The 17,262-nt window shown below is 49.4% G+C and overlaps 3 protein-coding genes, 1 long non-coding RNA gene and 1 gene segment (V, D, J or C); 4 read left to right on the top strand and 1 right to left on the bottom strand.

Annotated features, from left to right (window-relative positions):
- The window catches only part of LOC122203332 (immunoglobulin lambda-1 light chain-like), a 614,033-nt gene that overhangs the window by 232,550 nt on the left and 364,221 nt on the right, over window positions 1-17,262 (top strand). The gene's annotated exons all lie outside the window — the stretch shown is intronic.
- LOC122203331 overlaps window positions 1-17,262 on the top strand; it is an 803,799-nt gene that overhangs the window by 463,533 nt on the left and 323,004 nt on the right.
- The window catches only part of LOC122203328 (immunoglobulin lambda-1 light chain-like), an 814,466-nt gene that overhangs the window by 497,408 nt on the left and 299,796 nt on the right, over window positions 1-17,262 (top strand). The gene's annotated exons all lie outside the window — the stretch shown is intronic.
- On the bottom strand, window positions 673-13,008 carry PRAME (PRAME nuclear receptor transcriptional regulator). 7 transcript variants are annotated; one of them, XM_042910033.1, is made up of 9 exons: window positions 12,501-13,008; window positions 11,754-11,974; window positions 10,991-11,121; window positions 8,886-8,938; window positions 5,239-5,325; window positions 4,188-4,263; window positions 3,671-3,990; window positions 2,648-3,256; window positions 673-1,562 (listed from the first exon to the last, which is right to left on the bottom strand). In XM_042910033.1, exons 6-9 carry the CDS (start codon window positions 4,224-4,226, stop codon window positions 986-988), a joined length of 1,545 nt encoding a protein of 514 aa, XP_042765967.1. In that variant the 5' UTR covers window positions 4,227-4,263; window positions 5,239-5,325; window positions 8,886-8,938; window positions 10,991-11,121; window positions 11,754-11,974; window positions 12,501-13,008; the 3' UTR covers window positions 673-985. The 7 variants fall into 7 exon arrangements, with proteins under 7 accessions (XP_042765967.1, XP_042765968.1, XP_042765969.1 ...); XM_042910034.1 differs by having other exon boundaries at window positions 11,754-11,802; XM_042910035.1 differs by having other exon boundaries at window positions 10,991-11,100; window positions 11,754-11,802.
- Window positions 11,563-15,314, top strand: LOC122203356. Its single transcript, XR_006195136.1, has 2 exons — window positions 11,563-11,666; window positions 14,901-15,314. It is a non-coding gene; the product is annotated as an uncharacterized LOC122203356 (long non-coding RNA).

Genomic DNA, 17,262 nt, shown 5'->3' with positions numbered 1-17,262 from the left:
ATTGACATCACCTAGCCCCACAAACACAGGTCATATTTTTAATGTGGGAAACAAATATTAAACCAATGTCATAGGTCTACATGATCTTATTTTGCTAAAAGGAATTTAGATGCTTTTACTGACCACAGTTAGTTGAATTCTATAAAGGGTTGGCCCTGGTGGGAAGACAGTCATGGGCTGGTGAGGCCCAAAGGCTCTGACTCATCTTCAGGGTGATGACCCCTCTAGTACTGGGGACCTGACTTGTGCACAGTGAAGCCGTATCTTGGTGCATCCAAAGGCCAGGGGTGGAGACTATGGATCCACTGGATCCACTGGTGAGGAGTGCTCGAGTACAGAGCCTTGGCAGAGTGAGCAGTGGGAGCCTCCGAAAAGCACTTTTCCTCCAGTGCACTACTGGCCACTTAGTATGTTCTGGGCCCTGAGGATGCACCGTGCGTGTGTTGACCAATTAAATAGCCACGGAAGTAAGTGAGAAGGTAACAGATGCACCAGACACAAGAGCCAAATGAAGGAATGACAAATGGTGCCGTGAACTCCTGGGGCCGAACCTCACCCAGTTTAGCGTTTGCGCATCACAGATGCCGTACCTTCTTGTTTAATCAGTAACTGCAGATTCCCGAGGCTTAAACTGCAGAATAAGCTTAACGTAGCACAGAGGACACCAGATGGTTGACATTGAGGCTCTTTATTTCTGACCACTGCTTTACAACCATCCATTCAGGGATAACTCCCACATCTACCTCCCAAACTCAAATCTCCCTCTAGAAATTCAGATTCATACTTCTAATGCTCTAAATGAGTCTCCCCGAAGATCCCATTAATTCCCAGGTCAACATCCCCCCCTCCCCGATCACCTTTCCTTTAGCTGCTCACATTGGGCAGGTGTCTCAAACTGTGGCTTCTGTGTTCCGTCAAGAAACACTTACGCCTGGGCTTCAGCATCCAAGTGCCCAGAACAAGGCCTGGGATAACACGCATCCAGCTACACAGGCATGTAACAGGGGCAGAGAATGGGCTCCGGGTCATAGAAGGTCCTATCGCCACAATGAGGACAGGGGTTGGCACTGAACCAGACCATGCCAGGCCGCCCCAGCTCCTGCAGCATCTGCTTCAGCCTGGCATGCAGGTGGGCAAGCCTGCCCAGGTGGAGGGTGCCACGGACATCCTCGTAACTCTCCAGGGGGGCGGGATACAGCACGTGACTCAGCTTGCTCAGCCCGACGGTGTGGTGAAGCAGGTCCTCCAGGACAGCCATGGAGATGGGGTTTCCACAGAAACTGAAAGTCATGAGCTGCGAGCAGTGGCTCAGGGCAGGCAGGATGGCACTGAACTGGGAGTCCATGATCCCACACTCATCTAAGTCCAGGTCCTGGAGGGTGGCAGAGGCTCTCTCTATCAGAACTTGGAGGGGCCCGGCACTCATACAGGTCAGGCTGACCCCACTGAGACCCAGGTCCTTCAGCTGACTGACGTTCAGGTGCTGGGACAGATGCGTCAAGTCTGATTCCGAAAGCAGGCAGTTAGTTATTGACAGGGTCTCCAAGGGGGTCTTCAGGCAGCTGGGAAGAGACAGAGCAGTTAGTTCTAGAGGATGGAGGTGGCAGGCGGAGGGACGTGGGGATGACCCAGGCCTCGAGGGAAGAGAGGCCCACTCCACCAAAACCCAATGCGTCACAGATGATGGTCAAGCCCCAGGATGCCGAGTGCGGAAAAAAGGCACTCAAGTCAATCCATAGTTCAGTGGAGTCCTTTCTCCATCACTTATGTGCTGGGTGACTTGGTCAAAGTGAACGAAACCTCAAACATCCCCTCTGCTGGCAAGTGGAGCACAGCACGCCCTTCAGAGGTGTTGTAAGCACAGATCAATGGAGCAACAAGAGGCACTCAAAAAGGAAGCCCGGCCCCGTGTCTCAAATAAGGAAGGGAACCACTGAAATCTAGTACTGGGCCACAGGACTAGAAATGCTTTCAACTCAGGCTTCCTTCTGGCCGCTGCTCAGACCCGTCACTGGGACCCGTTTGCATGAGGCCAATGGGAAATGGGCGTGAAGGGCTAACGTGGGCAAGGTCTGGCAGCACGCAGCCCGAAGGATCTGACTTGACACCGTTCCGCATTTCTGCTCCCTCCCACTCGTGCCCAGAATCAGGCATCTCCTCTGGACGTGGAACCCAGAGCAACCCTTTACTGCCAGGGATGGGAGGCAGGTTTGGAGGGAGAGGCTCACGTTGTCAAAGCTGCCGAGCACAGAGCTTGCGATCTGAAACCTCACGTCAGGATACGCTTTCCCTTCATCAACTCCCTCAGGTTTAGTTATTTTTTTTTGTTAGTTTTGACCATCATCATTCAGGCATCGTTTTCTCAGGAAGAATTCTCAAAGGCACACTCACCTGCCCCCAACCCCCCATATACAGATTCCTAGTGAGGAGTCCCTTCGAGGAGTGTGTATTCCAGTTCATACCCCCAACCTTCATCTGGGAGGTTATGTGACAACATGCATGGGGACGTCATGGCCGTGTGTGGACCTTCAGTGACTCCTGCCCTCCGGCAATGTCAAACGGCAGGCATGCGGCAGACGCCCCTTACTGTTTACTGGAATGAAAAAGGGCTTGTGCCCGTCTGCCAAGAAACCTCACCATCCCTCACCTGAGCACTTGGTCCAGGCGGTCCTTAAGGAAGGAGATAGAGTCCAAATAGAGCTCCTCAAGGTAGTGCAGCCTGAGGAACTGAGAGGTGAACTGGCTGACACACTGTTCCTCCTTCGTGGGGGTGGAGTGGGCAGACATGTGAATGTGGGAGAGGAGGAGCCTACGCAGATTGCCCATCTGACCCAGGTGAGGAGCAAACTTCCCCAGGGTGGACAGTTTCCAGGTACAATTCACTTCCAAATCCTGGATAGAGTCCAGCTGCACCATTTTCAGGATCTTCTTGATGTTCTGCATCGGCATGGCGAAAATCTTCAGCTTCTTACAGCACAGGTGCAGCAGACCTTTGCCCTGCTTGACTTTCCGGATGAGGTAGGCGAGAGACTCATCAGGGGTGCCTTCTTTGAGGCAAAGATCGACAAGCACCTCCACAGGAGCCAAGGTCTGCTTGGGCCCTGGCCTGCAACTATCTACTTTTCGCCTCTTCTTCACGGGCTGGGCCACCTCTGGCTCCAACAGGGAGTATATACTGGCCCTGGTCCCAGACCACACGGTCCAGAAGTCCTGATGAGCATTCTTCCGTAAATCCAGTACCTGAAGTTTCCACCTCCTGCAGGGAAGATGGGAGACAGACCGAGAAGCTTTCAGATCAACAGGGAATACGACCATGAGTCTCAGAATCTAGGCGAGGCCCAGACATCTGGCCTGTACTTTTAGTCCAAACTCTGTATGTCGGTGTCTCCTTGGGCTACTGAGATCCTTCCCGCTCCCCACTTGTAGCACCTTTAAGTGCCATGAAGAAGGGTCAGGCACATGCTTCTTTGGTCACCTCTGCATCTCAATCAGCTCTATATGTGCACAGCCTGTTCCAAGAGTGACCCCAGCGATGGCCCCAAGACAGCTCTGAGCTTCCTCACTGGCACCAGCAGAAGCCTCTGGCCTGCCCTGTGGCCCTGTACTCTCCCTGACCCCAAGCAAGAGCTGGGACCCCGAGGGCCCTCTCAAGCTATGGGATCACCCTCACCTGGGCCGAGGCTCCTGGGCAAGCAGGACGTCGAGTCCATCCAGTGCAGCTTGAAAGATCTCCTGGTGAGGCTGCTGCTCCTTCATCAGGGCCCCCAGAGGAAGGCAGGCAAAGGGCCAGGCCTGCACCATCGCCTTCAGGGTCTCACTGTACCTCCCAGCGAAGGCCGCTGTGAACAGCGGTGGGAAGAGCTCCATGGGCAGCACCTCCAGAGCAGCGATGGCCAAGGCCTGGTCCTTCAGCAGGCTCTGACCTGCCAGATCCACGAGTCTGGGTGGGGCCGGGAGGCTCATCCTGATGAATCTGCTCCGAAAAGAATCCTGGCGAAACATCCAGGGAACAAGGCTAAGTATGAGCAACCCCATTATCCCTCCAGCCTTGAGAGAAATGAATTCAAAGCCAAAATCACTGTTCTGACAATAGTTGGGGAGTCCTCAGTTTACCCCAGTTCCATTCTCTGCTAGGTGGCCGCAAACCCACAGTTCTGCCTGTGCGGGAGCCAGAATGAGCATCTTACCAGGCGCTGGTGGGAGAACAAGATAACCACTGGCCCCATCCTTTTTTGAGAAAAGTTGATGATTATAACCTGAGGACTGAAAGTACAGAGGAACAAGGAATGCCACGTGGCCCAGCATAACCCCCTCCTCAGCTCTAACAATCAACCCAGATGGGAAAGATTAAAGAACGTCCGTACAATAAGTACCATTACGTCATTTAAAAAATTTTCAACTGTAAAAGTGGCATAATGTTCTAAAGCATGTGGTAGTTGGAGATAAAAAAAATACACTATTCCCCAAATGATTTTATTATGTCTCTCCTACAAATAAGAAAATTACCATTTTGTTTAGAGAAACATTTTGTTTACAGCTCATATTCAGAACAAAGCCTCCACTTTTAAAAATACTCTATGGAGTATTTTTTTTTCCTACGGAATATTTTTCAAGCTTTTAGTTTATTTTTCTAAAAAAAAAGCTCTAAATAGTAAAATCACAAAACAATAAATTTTATGAACTATAATTCCCAAACACAAACTAAATGTTTAAAATTTAAAATATCATCAAAAAAGTCCAACTAACTGGATGTCTTTCATTTCCCAAAAAAAAAAGCTATTTGATTAAGAAATATTGTAAACGTCTGTAAAATGGCCTAGACACGAAAGCAGAAATCAAAAGGTTTGAGATTAAGGCAAAACTGTATTCCGAGGCAAAAGCAAAGCCTACTTGTTCATACGACATGGCTGAGGGCAGTGCGATGGCAGTGTCCCAGCCTGCGGCTGCCGCCTCCCCACGATGGGGCATGGCACAGGGGACCATCGGCTCGGACTTCAGGCGGCACTCTACTGCTCCAGACCTCTGGGTCTCTCGGCTGGCTCCTCAGATGCAATATTATAGGCCTTTCTGGCCTCACCCCCCCTCTTCAAATTCTAGCTGACATTTCAATTTCCAACTGAAAGCACAATCTTATCACTGGCTCTCCATCCAGTTAATCCAGATTGGGTTTCTGACTTTCTCTATACAACTGACTGAATCATATGCCCCATTCATGAAAGAAAAAGAAAGAAAACCAACCTGGAGGTACACTTGGGGGAGTTTTGGCCACATCAGAAAAATTCAAATGTTCGAGTTAAGACAGCTTTATGCAGACAGTGGTGTTGTCTCAAAAGAAAAAAATAAATAAAATAAACTTCCAGAATATCACATAGGCACTTAAACTTTGTATTACCTAAAACCACAAACTGTGTGTCTATTCACAAAGGAACAGTGGTACAATTGAAGAATTGTTGGTTTTCCATATTTTGACGGTCAAGGCTTCCCTGAAGGAGTTCAGGTCAGAATTACAACCAGGGGTTGGCCAGAAGAAGGGAGGGGCTGGGTATTTGAACAGTACTGGCAACCAAACCGGGGACAGGACTAGTCCAATTCTGACAGCCACTGAGGGGTGAAGGCCGTGGGCTCTTTGGGGTCTTAGAGGCAGGGAGAGAAATAAGCGTGAGCTAAAACACACGTAGCCTTGTCATCAAGAAGCTGCCACCAGAAGACTTTCTCTTTAGGCTCAGGTATCCTCTTCCAGAACCTGACTTTTCAAAGGCCGATCAGGTCTAGGCATTTCACGGGGGCCTCGGCCCTAAATGTGATCTCCAAAGGCCCCTTCCCAGGCATATATTGACAACTGCTGTTTCCTCAATCCTAGGAAACAACTAATATAAATGCAACTTCAAAAAGCTCCTTCTGGCTCTGCCCCTAAGCTTCTTAGTTACTCCCATTCTGCTGGGAAAGCACCATTAGGAACAGGAAAACTTTCCCCCCCTCTCCATATTAGGTTTCGTGCACAAATACCAACACCTTTCCCTACAAAATTTGAAGCTATATTTGACATTTAAGGATCTGCCAAATTTAGGGATGATTCCCATGCTGGGCTGGATCACACATTGGTGGTTTCAGAACACACAGAGTGAGAACATCTCCCCCCATAAAGAATTCTCCAGGCTATTCTTTACTCCTTGCATGGTGATGCCCAAACAATTCTTATATACTACTGGCAAGGAGACTGGGATTCTCTCCACGATGTTCTCCATTTTAGTATCTTCATGGAGACTGCTTTCTCCAAATTTCTATTACCCGTGTGCATAAAATAGGGTTAAACTGGAATGTGCTCTCTTGGCATTTTAGCCACTAGGCAATCACCGCTACCAATGAGCTGTGAGACTGAGATTGGCAACAAAGATAATCGTAAATGTCCCTGATTATTGAGCTGTCACTGGACACAGAAATGGTGCTCTGGAACATTTCATCCAGTACCCTCAATAACTTTTGCAGAAAATTTAAAGTTCGCTGTAATTTTATTTTTAGCCCAGTGAATCCGGGACTCAACTCTACACAGGGATTAGTTTGGTAGACACCCTCAGAGGAGGGGTCTGGATGGATCTGCCCCACCAAGTGATCAGACAATCTCAATGTTAGAGAGGCCTGATGACAGACTTCATCTGGACCTTGGGAAAATAGGAAAAATTGCAGAAGTCCAAGTTTGGAAAGTGTCTGTGGGATCCCAGTATCCAGATCCAAGGGGGCAGGAGTGACCATTGCCTTCAGATCTAACAATGTTTAGTATGAACCAAACACTCTTCCCTTGTGAAGCAAGGGACACTCCTCTGTTCACCTCCACATAGATAGAAGCCTGTTGGACCAGGGGACACGCTGTGCGGTTGGAGGCAGGGGCACCAAGAGCACATCTAGATAGACTGTCCTTCCTGCCCAGGATCAAGACTGGCTCCGGACAACTCCCAGGGCCAAGGCATGAATTTGAGGCATGTTCCTACTGCATCCTGGTCACCCATTCTCATGGTCTTCATTTGCTACACAGGCCAGAGCAGCCCCTGGGCTCGTCAGGGTGGGTGCCCTGCACCCACCCCTTCTAGTCAACAGAATTCCAACTAGGATCCCACAGCATCTACCTTATTGGGGTCTTTAGAATGCTTCTGTGCCAACTGGGCAAGCCCGCTCTGTGTCCCTGGCACGTGAGCCCACCTCTCTTAGAGCCTGGGGAGTGGCTACAATGCTGAGGAACACCTTTCCATTGGTATCAACAGAAATCAAGGCATTCCCCTCAATTCTACTGAGCACTATCTTGGAGGACATGACAAGCCACAAGGTGAAGAAAGAAAATAAGCCCAACTGCTTTTCTGGATGCAAGAGGCCCCAGCAATGCCAAAAGACACTTCCTGAGTTCCAGAGAAAGACCCCAACTCCACTGGTCTTCAGGGGTGCCAGGCTAATGAGAAGCTGGGAGCCCAGTCCTGATACAGGGGTCAGTCCCTCTCAGGCTTTCTTGAGGACGCCCTCGGGTAGACAAGATTCCACAAGGCATCCAGTACGTCTTCAACATTTTCCCCTGGAGTCACACCTCTTATTACCCTGAAATATTTTGCCCTCTGTGTCTTTAAAAATTAAAGGTCTCTCTCTTGGCCCTCCCTGCCCCTTCCTGTATTCAACAAATCCGGTGACATCTAGACCTAAACACGGGATTGTTCCTTTCTTCCTTGCCAGTGAGGACCTGTCCAACGTCCAGGTCACTCTGGATCTAGCCAGTTAATTCTAAGGAAGTGTTTCTGGAGGCACAGTGGGGGAGGACTCATTCCAGACTGGTGGCAGAAGGGACTAAAAAGTTAAAGGCCAAGAGCATCCCATGTGGGGCCCAGAATGGAGGGAGAGGAGGAAATGACAGCATAACAGGAGGCCAGGTCTTCTGGCTCCCACAGAGCTGTGTCCCTTAAAGGGTGGAGACATGTCTGAGACCACCTAGAGACACTGTGCGCCTGAGTAAGGTGCCAGTGGCTGTGTGTGTGTGTGTGTGTGAATGTGCACGCCTGCATGTCACTGCAGACCAAGGGCACAGAATCAGACAAATGGAGAGCATGGGGAGAGGGAGAGAAAGTGGCAAGCCAATTCCTGCATGCAAAGGTGACAGATTTAGAGGGAAGGTGAGGGCCCCAGCCTCGGCATTCAGCCCTTGGGCTGCTCCTTGGGATTTTGCTCTTCAGCCTCCTTACCTATCACAGCTCAACTGACTGAGATTTGTGCTTTGCGGGGGGCAGGGGGACAGCGAGAGAGAGAAAGAGGGAGGGAGAATGGGGTCTGGAACTGTGTCCCTGTCACCAAATTGACCCTCAAATCTTTATTTACTTTTTATTTTTATTAAAAATTTTTGTTAACGTTTTATTTATTTTTGAGAGAGAGAGAGAGGGCGCAAGCAGGGAAGGGTCAGAGAGAGAGGGAGACACAGAATCCGAAGACAGGCTCCAGGCTCTGAGCTGCCGGCACAGAGCCTGACGCGGGGCTTGAACCCACAAGCCGTGACATCATGACCTGAGCTGAAGTTGGGACGCTCAACCGACTGAGCTACCCAGGCGCCCTATGACCCTCAAATCTTGGACTCCAAGCCATAAGAAGGTCATGGTAGCTCACAGTAAAGCCAGATGCATCAGGCTATCAGGCACTTTCCACTGGGATTTGTTCCACTGGACAGGAAGCAATGATCCTAGGGGTTCCAGGGACACTGGCCTCACATTTGGTGGGAAAAATCCCCTATGCCGTAAGTTGAGGGCTGACAGGAGGCACTGGAGCATGTTCACAGGGATGTCTCCGGACCAGCTGGCTCCTTGCCCCATACCCAGACACAAGCTCTCTTCTCAATCCGTGATTTACTCAAGAACACTTACTGAGGGTCACGCATCTTGCATTCTATTGAGTAAGCAAATGAAAAAGCAGCAAGCTGAAAAATAAGTTAATCACAGGTTGACTTTGCTTTGTGTGGTACAACAGGGTCATAAAAGTGACCATGCAAGATGAAACTATGCAAAGCCACCTTAACAATTCACAGGCAAAGTTATGGCTTTTCTGTGGCAATTTAAAAATTATTTTTTGCTAACCCATTAAGAATTCCCTTCCTATCAGTTACAAGTATGTTAAGAAATGAATAAAATAGTAAAACTACTGTTTATTTAGTACACTGATTTTAAACACTAAAAATTAAATCCCTTCTCTGTAAAAAAAAAAAAGTATCAAAAGTGGTTTTAACATTGCTTATGGTTCTTCTCCTATAACTTTTGGTACAGAGTGAGCATCTTTTCTGTGCCCTGGCAAACTATCATGCTGCCTTCTAAGTTTGGGGAGGCTTCCGATATCTTATCCTTCGTGTTTTCAACGCCATGACATATTTTTGAGAGAATTCCTTTCGTGTGAAGGTTTTTGCCAGGATCAGTTCCCCCGGGGTATCTTCAACCCTTTGTCATAGCTGTAATCTCCCTTTACACTTCTGCGGGAGATGGGGACTGTGCGCTTGAAGCTGGATTCTCAATCACAATGATGAGTAAAAAGAATTCCTCGTGTTTGGTAGAACTTAGGAAGTTACCAAAGCAGTTCACTTTTCTAGCCTCTACTTTCTCAAGACATAAAATGTCGGGATGCTTAGGCGGCTCAGTGGGTTAAGCATCTCTTTCTTTCAGCTCAGGTCATGATCTCACGGTTGGGAGATCGAGCCTTGTGTGTCGGGCTCTGTGCTGAGCATGGAGAAGTCACCTGAGAATGGGAACATTCCACTCATGGGGTCAGCAGGTCTGTACCAGCTGAGTCTGTGGGCCCTGTCAGGCATCCAGAAGGATGGGTTGGGGAGGGGTGCAATATTCCCAGGAAGAAATCTGCAAAGGCCTGAGCTCACTGTCTAGAGGCACCTCTGCTCAGCAGCTCTGTCTCTCTGGTTGAGTCAGGCTCAGAACAACTCCTGCGAGAACCCGTCTCCCCTGCACACCCTCGGCAGGAGCAAGTAAGAGAATTCACTGATGGGGTGTCACCCACAGGATCTGAGGTACAGAGGCACATGCAGGTCCCTGCCACATGTGAAGCAGGGGATAAGAAGGGGGGCCCAGGGCGGCGCTGGCGCCACAGGAAGTAGACCTCTGCGACATCTCCACCGTGGCCTGGGTTCTGCTCCGCTCATCTTCCTGGCACTCTGCACAGGTGAGGGACACTAAGGAGGGGAGACATTCTGGTCACCTGGGGCTGACCCCTCTCTCCCCCTCTGCCCCAATCTCCTCTGGAATCATGGCTTTCACCTTGACCTCTCCTCTTTGCAGGTCCTCCTCCTCTCAGGGTCCTGGTCCCAGCGTGTTCTGACACAGACACTCTTAGTATCTGTGGCTCTGGGACGGAAGGTCATCATTTCCTGCTCTGGAGGCCACGGTAACTCTGGGCTTATAAGCCAGGCGTCTTGCTATCAAGGATGCCCATGTGCTGCCTGACACAATGCATGAGGTTGTCCGGGGCTTCCGTCCCTTCTCCAGTTTCAAGTCAGACCATAGGCCTCCCTGATCTTGGGATTTGTCTGGAGCACTAATTGGGCACTATTATTGTTCTCTTTCAAGGAGTGTCCCTTTACCCCCAGTGGCCCAAACCCACAGGGCAGTGAGACCAAAACTTCCCTGGGCTCACCCACTCCGTCCCTGCTTGACACCAAACAGGAGTCAAGTCTCTAGGGTCTGATGCCAGCCCTGCTCCTGCCCCCAAGCAGAGGTTGTGAACATTACCGTGGCTTTGGGAATGAAGCCCCCAGCACAAGACAGTTCCTTCTAATAAGAAAGCAACAGGACAAATGCTCCACTGGGGAAATGACTGGAAAAAAAATAAAAGCTCCTTCTCCATCTTCCTCCCCTCTTGAGCAGCCTCCAGATGGAGCAGACTCCATCCAGCTCCTCCAAGATAAGAACAGAGGGAACAACAGGGCTTTTCCAGACACCTAAGATGGTTGGGGGGGGCGGGGGCAGCTTACCTGAAGACGTCTTCTGTCCACTGTGGTCTGGCTCAGACCGGCCTCAAGGTCCTCCAATACTTGGTGGCCCTGGTCTCCTAACGTCTCAGTCACCTGTTATCTACCCAAGTCTGAGAGCAAGAACCAAAACGCTCGAGAAACAAAGAGGTTGTGTGTTAACACGTGTATTGAGCAAGCCACGGCCCCCTATGAAAATCTCAGCGAACACTGCTGAGGAAATTGAATACTTGAGACCCGGTCCTGCCCAATGCGGGGGGGGGGGGGGGGGGGGGGGGGGCGCCCTCTAATCTCCAAATCCGACTACTAATTTCTCATGAGCTGAACCAGAGAACAATCTGGAGTGGCAGACCCTGTGGTCAGTCAAAAGCAACCCTTCCCGCGAAGACACAGACCACGTTTCTGCCCCTTCTTCTGTCCCCCCATACCGTGGCACTTCCAGAGGGGCCAGATTCCTAGAAAAGCCACCCCATTTCAAGTGCATACCCATCCAGCTAATGAGATCAAACAATAAACGCAGACGCCCGAGTTCGATGAATTATTACGTTTGAGACTCATAACCACGGCCACTTTTACGAAGCAGGTGGCGTACGTGGCCTGACCTGAGCCAGAGCATGTTGTTCGGTCTTCACTCCAACCCTCCGTTTTGATAATTCACTTTTCAGATAAAAAAATAGGGGTGAGAGTTGGGGGAGGGGGGGTGCTAACCAGCGACTAGTCCAAGGTCACCCTAAGAGAAAGCGGAGGATCCGGGGCTTGAACTTACGTTTTCTGCAGACCGCGCACTGGGCCACGAGGTCTCCCGCGCACAGAGGCTGGAGGGAAAGGACGCGCAATGACTCAGCAAGCTGCACTGAGCTCAGCCTCCGCAAACAGCCTTATCTGACCAATCCCGGTTTCTCTTTCCTTCCAGGGCAAAATCTCACGAGATCTTAGGATCACGAGTGGGGTCGCCCAGGGAGTCCAGAAGGGGTTTATTTTAATGAGCTAGAGAGGATGCAAGATGGGGAGGGGTGGTGCCTGTGGCCACGCCCACTTGGCTGCGAGGTGGGAGAGTGGGGGGCACGAGAGTCGTGGTGGGGGATGAGAGATGGGGACGATAAGGGTGGGTTCCACGGGGTACGGAGGGTCGGATGCGGTAAAGGAAGTGGGGGATGGGGCTGGAGTGGGATGAAGGAGGCCTTTGGGACAGAGGAGAGGCTCGAGGCCTGGAACTCCCCACCCCCCCCCCCCCACCCCGGAGCGGGATGTGGGGTGCCGGGGCCCTGAGCGAGGCTTCTCGCCCCACTCCCACCTCCTTGTCTAGAAAAGATTTTGCCCTTGGCCAGGCCAATGCCTCCTACTCCATGGACTTTACCGTTTATGTAAGCCCTGCGGCAGAGGAGACCCCAGCTGGGGTTTGATTAGATCGTCCTCTCTCTGGGGTGTGCTTTCTTCAGTCTCCCTCCCGCCCCCCGAATTTGGTTTTCCAGAGCTTTTTCAGAAGCCAGATTCTTGGGTTTGCACTACTTACCTCCCCCCAGTCCTTGGATGATCTCAGCTTTCACTACTCCTAAATGCAGGCTTCCTCTCTTTCAGCAACAAATAACTTTTGATAAAGTCAGGACTAGACCAGAAGGCTGAAAATGTGGGAGGGCGGTCGTGAGAAGCGGGGAGGTCAAGGCTGCCGAGGAGGGATGGATAGGCACCGCCCGGTACCGGTGGTCTGGTGGTCGGCGTCTCTCAGCGCTGTGGCCCCTTCACCCTTGGGATTCTGCGTCAGGGGCCACCAGGGGGCACTGGGGATCTGGCAGCCCGAATGGTTCCAAGACCTGTGTCTGCAAGGCCGGTGTCTGGTTTGAGCACCTGCTTCCGGTCAGTCCGTTTGGGAGAAGAAAAGTCGGGCTTCTGGGAGATGGCATGACCCAGATGGTTGAGGATCCTTTCCTGGTGAAAAGAGAGGGGTTAAGAGCAAAGCGGAGGTAGCTTGTACTTCAATTTAAAAAAAGAAGGGGGCGCCTGAGTGACACAATCCGTTAAGCGTCCAACTCCTGGTCTCTTGGTTTCGGTTCAGGTCGGTCATTATCTCAAGGTTAGTGAGATCTAGCCCTGCAGGTTCTGGTGCTGGCAGCACAGAACCCGCTCGATATTCTCTCTCTCCCTCTCTCTCTCTGCTCCTCCCCTGTTCACCTTCTCTTTCAAAATAAACTTTAAAAAAAAGAAAAGGAAGTACAAGGGGTGCCTGGGTGGCTCAGTCAGTTAAGTGTGGGACTCTTGATTTTGACTCGGGTCACGATCTCAGGGTCGTGAGATCGAGCCCTGGCTCCATGCTGAGAGTATGGAGCCTGCTTGAGAGTCTCTCTGCCTCTGTCTCATTCTCTCTCTCTAAATAAATAAATAAACATTTTTTTTTTTTTAAATAAGCACAAGGGGGCGGCCCCATGCCTCCTTCACACTGGCCTAAGGGACTATACCTCCTCACACTTTGAGATTGTGTTTTTTCTGGAAAGGGAGGTAGGGTCAGGCATTGTGCCTTGGTCATGTAGAGGGTCCTAAATCTGTTACCACAGGCCGCAGGAAGGTCCTGGTGGCTGAGAGTAACAGGGAAGTAAAGGCTGGGTGGTTTTTGTGGGTCTACCTTGCCATTCCCCCAGATATCCCTATGCCTGTGAGGTATAGCAGAGCTGAAGAGAGTGTGTGAATACATAGGTAAATGCAAATGAGGTCATTACCTTGATCCCCATTGGATCTACGTTAGTCACCTAGAACAGAGCTCATTTAAAACTCAAGTTTTTCGTGCTTGGATCTGGAGACACTCAGCCTCTCCTTCCTCTGGTCTTCTGGACTGTTCAACAAACATTTGTCCTTGAGTGGTACTGATGCAACCCTCAGGCAGATATACTCAGTCTCTGGCTCATTAAGTTTAGGATGAAAACTGAAAGAAAAAAAAAAAAAAAAAGACCCCAAAACAAGAACACCATTGTTTTAAAGTGGCAAGTTGTAACTAACTCTCTGAAGAAAACAAAGGGGCTGGTATGTAAAGTTACAAAGGCTGGCAGGCTCCTCCCAGTTGCTCAGGAGCCCTGAGGCCTGATTGCTGTTTTGATGTTGACTGCAATTGATACACGGAAAAGATGAGATGATGTCTGTAATATTTGAAAGCAAAATGCAGATCACATGATTGATCATACAATGCAGTCCTCTTCACATAAAATTAAAACATGAATATTCCATTCATTCATTCATTGCTTCAAGTAATCTTTATGAATGTTTACAGTATTCCTGGGAGGAAGTGAAAGTTACATGGGCTCTACCTTCTGGGAGACACAAAATAAGCAGGCCAAGGTGTCCAGAAGATGGTCACTAAAATAACACTGGGTATATTAAAATGCCTTTCTGTATTTATTGGAACTTTTTCTATCATATTTTTTTCTTGACCAGCGATGAAAATAGAGCTATTTTTATTTTAGAACTATGAAAAAAATAGAGGGAAACTCACTAGAAGGCCAAGTGCTCACTGATCCCTGGAGGTGGTACTTCTGTAGCTCCAGGCCCCACAGATCCGGCCTCAAAGTAATTTCTTGGGAAGAGGACTTAGGTCCCCCACACCTTTCCTGCCTGGGGTAGGTCATCTTCATGCTCCTCTGGGTGCTAAGCCTCAGGGCCTGGGGCAGAGGAGGAATTAAGAATCACCAGAGTTCAGGAGCAAACTTGTATGGAGAGCCCCCTTGCATCTCAAACTATGCAGAGGGGGTAAGAAAGTCTTGTGTGCCCTGCCTGAGTATTGGGGTCTGAGGAGGAAGAGCTCTGGGGTGTCTTCACCATGGCCTTGGCTCCACTTCCCTTCCTTTCCCCGCCTCACTTAGGACACAGGTGAGTGTCGAGGAAGAGGTCATGTGGGTACCTGGACTGACGCTTCTCTGCCTCTTCCCAGGTTCACCTGGGTCACCTTCTCTGCATTTCTCCTCCCTCTCTGCGTCCTGGGCCCAGTTCTTCCTTGACCCAGCCTCCCTCCGTGTCTGGGACTTTGAGACAGATTGTTGCATCTCCTGCACAGAAGCAGCAGCCATACTAGAATCTACAACCCTGTCTTCTGGCACCAACAACGAGCGGGAATGGCCCCCATATTCCAGATGGATGCTGTGAGTCCTCTGCCTTCAGGGATTCCAGCTCTATTCTCAGGCTCCAGGTGTGGCGATACTGGGTCCTTGACCATCGCTGGACTGCAGCCTGCGGGCGAGGCTGATTATCACTGATAGTCATAGCATTTATCTGCGGTGCTCCAAGCCCACTGGGAATTGAAGCTTAAAAGATCAAAGATGAAAACTATTAAAGATGAAGATTAAAACCTGCAGTGTTCCAGACCTTTACACCAACCAAGCAGTCAGGCTGTGATTTCTCCTGTCCTTTCCGCTCATCACCCCAGGGGCGTAGGTGCTTCAGGAAGGGGACCCCATACAATTCCTGTTGCTCTTTATGATGATGTGGGAAAGAAAAACAGTTTCCCAGGGGACAAAGCTTCGCAAAAATAAAAGCTCCCTCCTTCTTGTGGGCCTTGGGGTGCAGACTGTCTCCCTCTTCAGTGGTAAGACTATGGGAAGAACAAGGGCTTCTCATTGGGCTGAGACAGTTCAGGGACCATGTCACCTGAATACATCCCTCTGCACCTCAGTATGGGTCCATGGGTCCGGGCACTCCAGCACTCAGCAACAAAAGTCTCCCTCCATCTTACCTGTCTCTACCTGGTTTAGACCAAAGTGACCCAGACCATCCAGGAATTATTATCCAGTTTTCCATTGCTGGGTAGTAAACCACCACGAATCTAGTGGCTTGAAACAATACTCATTTATTACTCCACTTTCCCTGGATCAGTTTAGCAGGGTCTCCTGCTCGGTGTCTCTCCAAGCCGAAATGAAAGTATGGTGGCTGCTGCGTTCTATCCAGTAGCTCAACTGAGAAAAACATCTGCTTGCAAGTTGATTGGCAGAATTCATTTCCTTGCTGCTATATGACTGAAGCCCTGGCTTTCTGAGGGCCTTTGGCTGTCGGTGTTTCTGGTTTCTAGAGGTGGCCCACAGCATCCTGCCACATGGCTCTCTCCATAGGCATGGCTGTTTGCTTCTTCCTGACCAGCAGGGGACCTCTTTCCAGTTTGCTAAGATGGAATCTCTAAAAATATATATTATTCTACTTTTATTATATGTTACTTGTATTTATTATATTACATATAATATGTAGTAATGTATAAGATATTATATTTTTAAACATAGTGTAGTTTACACATAATGTTATATTAGTTTCAGGTGTGCAACATAGTGATTTGTCAACTCTATACATTTTGCTCTGCTCACTACAAGTGTAACTGCCATCTGTCACTGTACAAGACTTTTACAATACCCTACTGTATTCCCTATTCTATACATTTCATCCCCATGACTTATGCATTCCATAACTCAAAGTCTATACCTCCCACTTTCCATCACCGATTAGCCCCTACCTAGCAACTACCAGCTTATTCTCTGTAGTTTTGTTTTTTGTTGTTGTTGTTTTTTCCATTTGTTTTGTATTTTTAGATTCCTCGTATAAGTGAAATCATATGATGTTTTCCTTTTTCTGTCTGACTTATTTCACTTAGCACAATGCCCTCTAGGTTCACCCACGTTGGTGTAAATAGCAAAATCTCATTAAGAGGGAATCTTACAGCACATAATGTAATCACAGGAGTGACATCCAGCCATGTTTTCCATTTAATGTAACCTAATCAAGGAGAGACAACTCATCACCTTTGCAGTGCTTATTGAGTAGAAGCAAATCACAGGTCTTCCTAAATTCTAGGGGAAGAGATTATGCAAAAGTCATCACAGGATGCATCCTCTACTGTCCTCAAATAAGGAGACTTCCAATCCTATTTTTAAGCTCAAATCCATTGTTAAAGCCTCTTGTGAGAAAGCTCAGCAAGTTTCACTATGGGAATAGCAAGAGGTAGGAGACTTTGCTCTTAAGCTTTCAGTGTCCCTGCTGTCATACTTCTCTTAGTTCATGGGCATCAGCCAGGGGAACATTTAGGTGACTGACCATTCTTCTGCCCCACACTAGCCCCTCCCCTCTGCTCTCTGACCACTGCCCTAAAACCAGGCCTCACACCTTCATGCACTTCTTTCTTGGGATCGCTTCAGTACAAAGGGTTCCTCTGTGCCTCCAATCTCTGTGAGGGAAGCTTTTCTTTACACACGTCAACCAACGCAACATGTTGCAACAGACTTAGTGCAGAAGTCAATGTGCACATCCAACAGTTT

Source organism: Panthera leo, chromosome D3 (assembly GCF_018350215.1).
Source record: "Panthera leo isolate Ple1 chromosome D3, P.leo_Ple1_pat1.1, whole genome shotgun sequence".
Lineage (NCBI taxonomy): Eukaryota > Metazoa > Chordata > Mammalia > Carnivora > Felidae > Panthera > Panthera leo.
This window is presented reverse-complemented; position numbering and strand designations above follow the sequence as displayed.

Excerpts from the sequence above, each read along its gene's own strand:
- PRAME (XM_042910033.1), bottom strand. The coding sequence starts at position 4,226 with ATGGGGCCAGTGGTTATCTTGTTCTCCCACCAGCGCCTG. Across the intron at positions 3,257-3,670 it reads GCCCAGGAGCCTCGGCCCAG|GAGGTGGAAACTTCAGGTAC; the intron begins GTGAGGGTGATC and ends TCTTCCCTGCAG. Across the intron at positions 1,563-2,647 it reads CGCCTGGACCAAGTGCTCAG|CTGCCTGAAGACCCCCTTGG; the intron begins GTGAGGGATGGT and ends GTCTCTTCCCAG.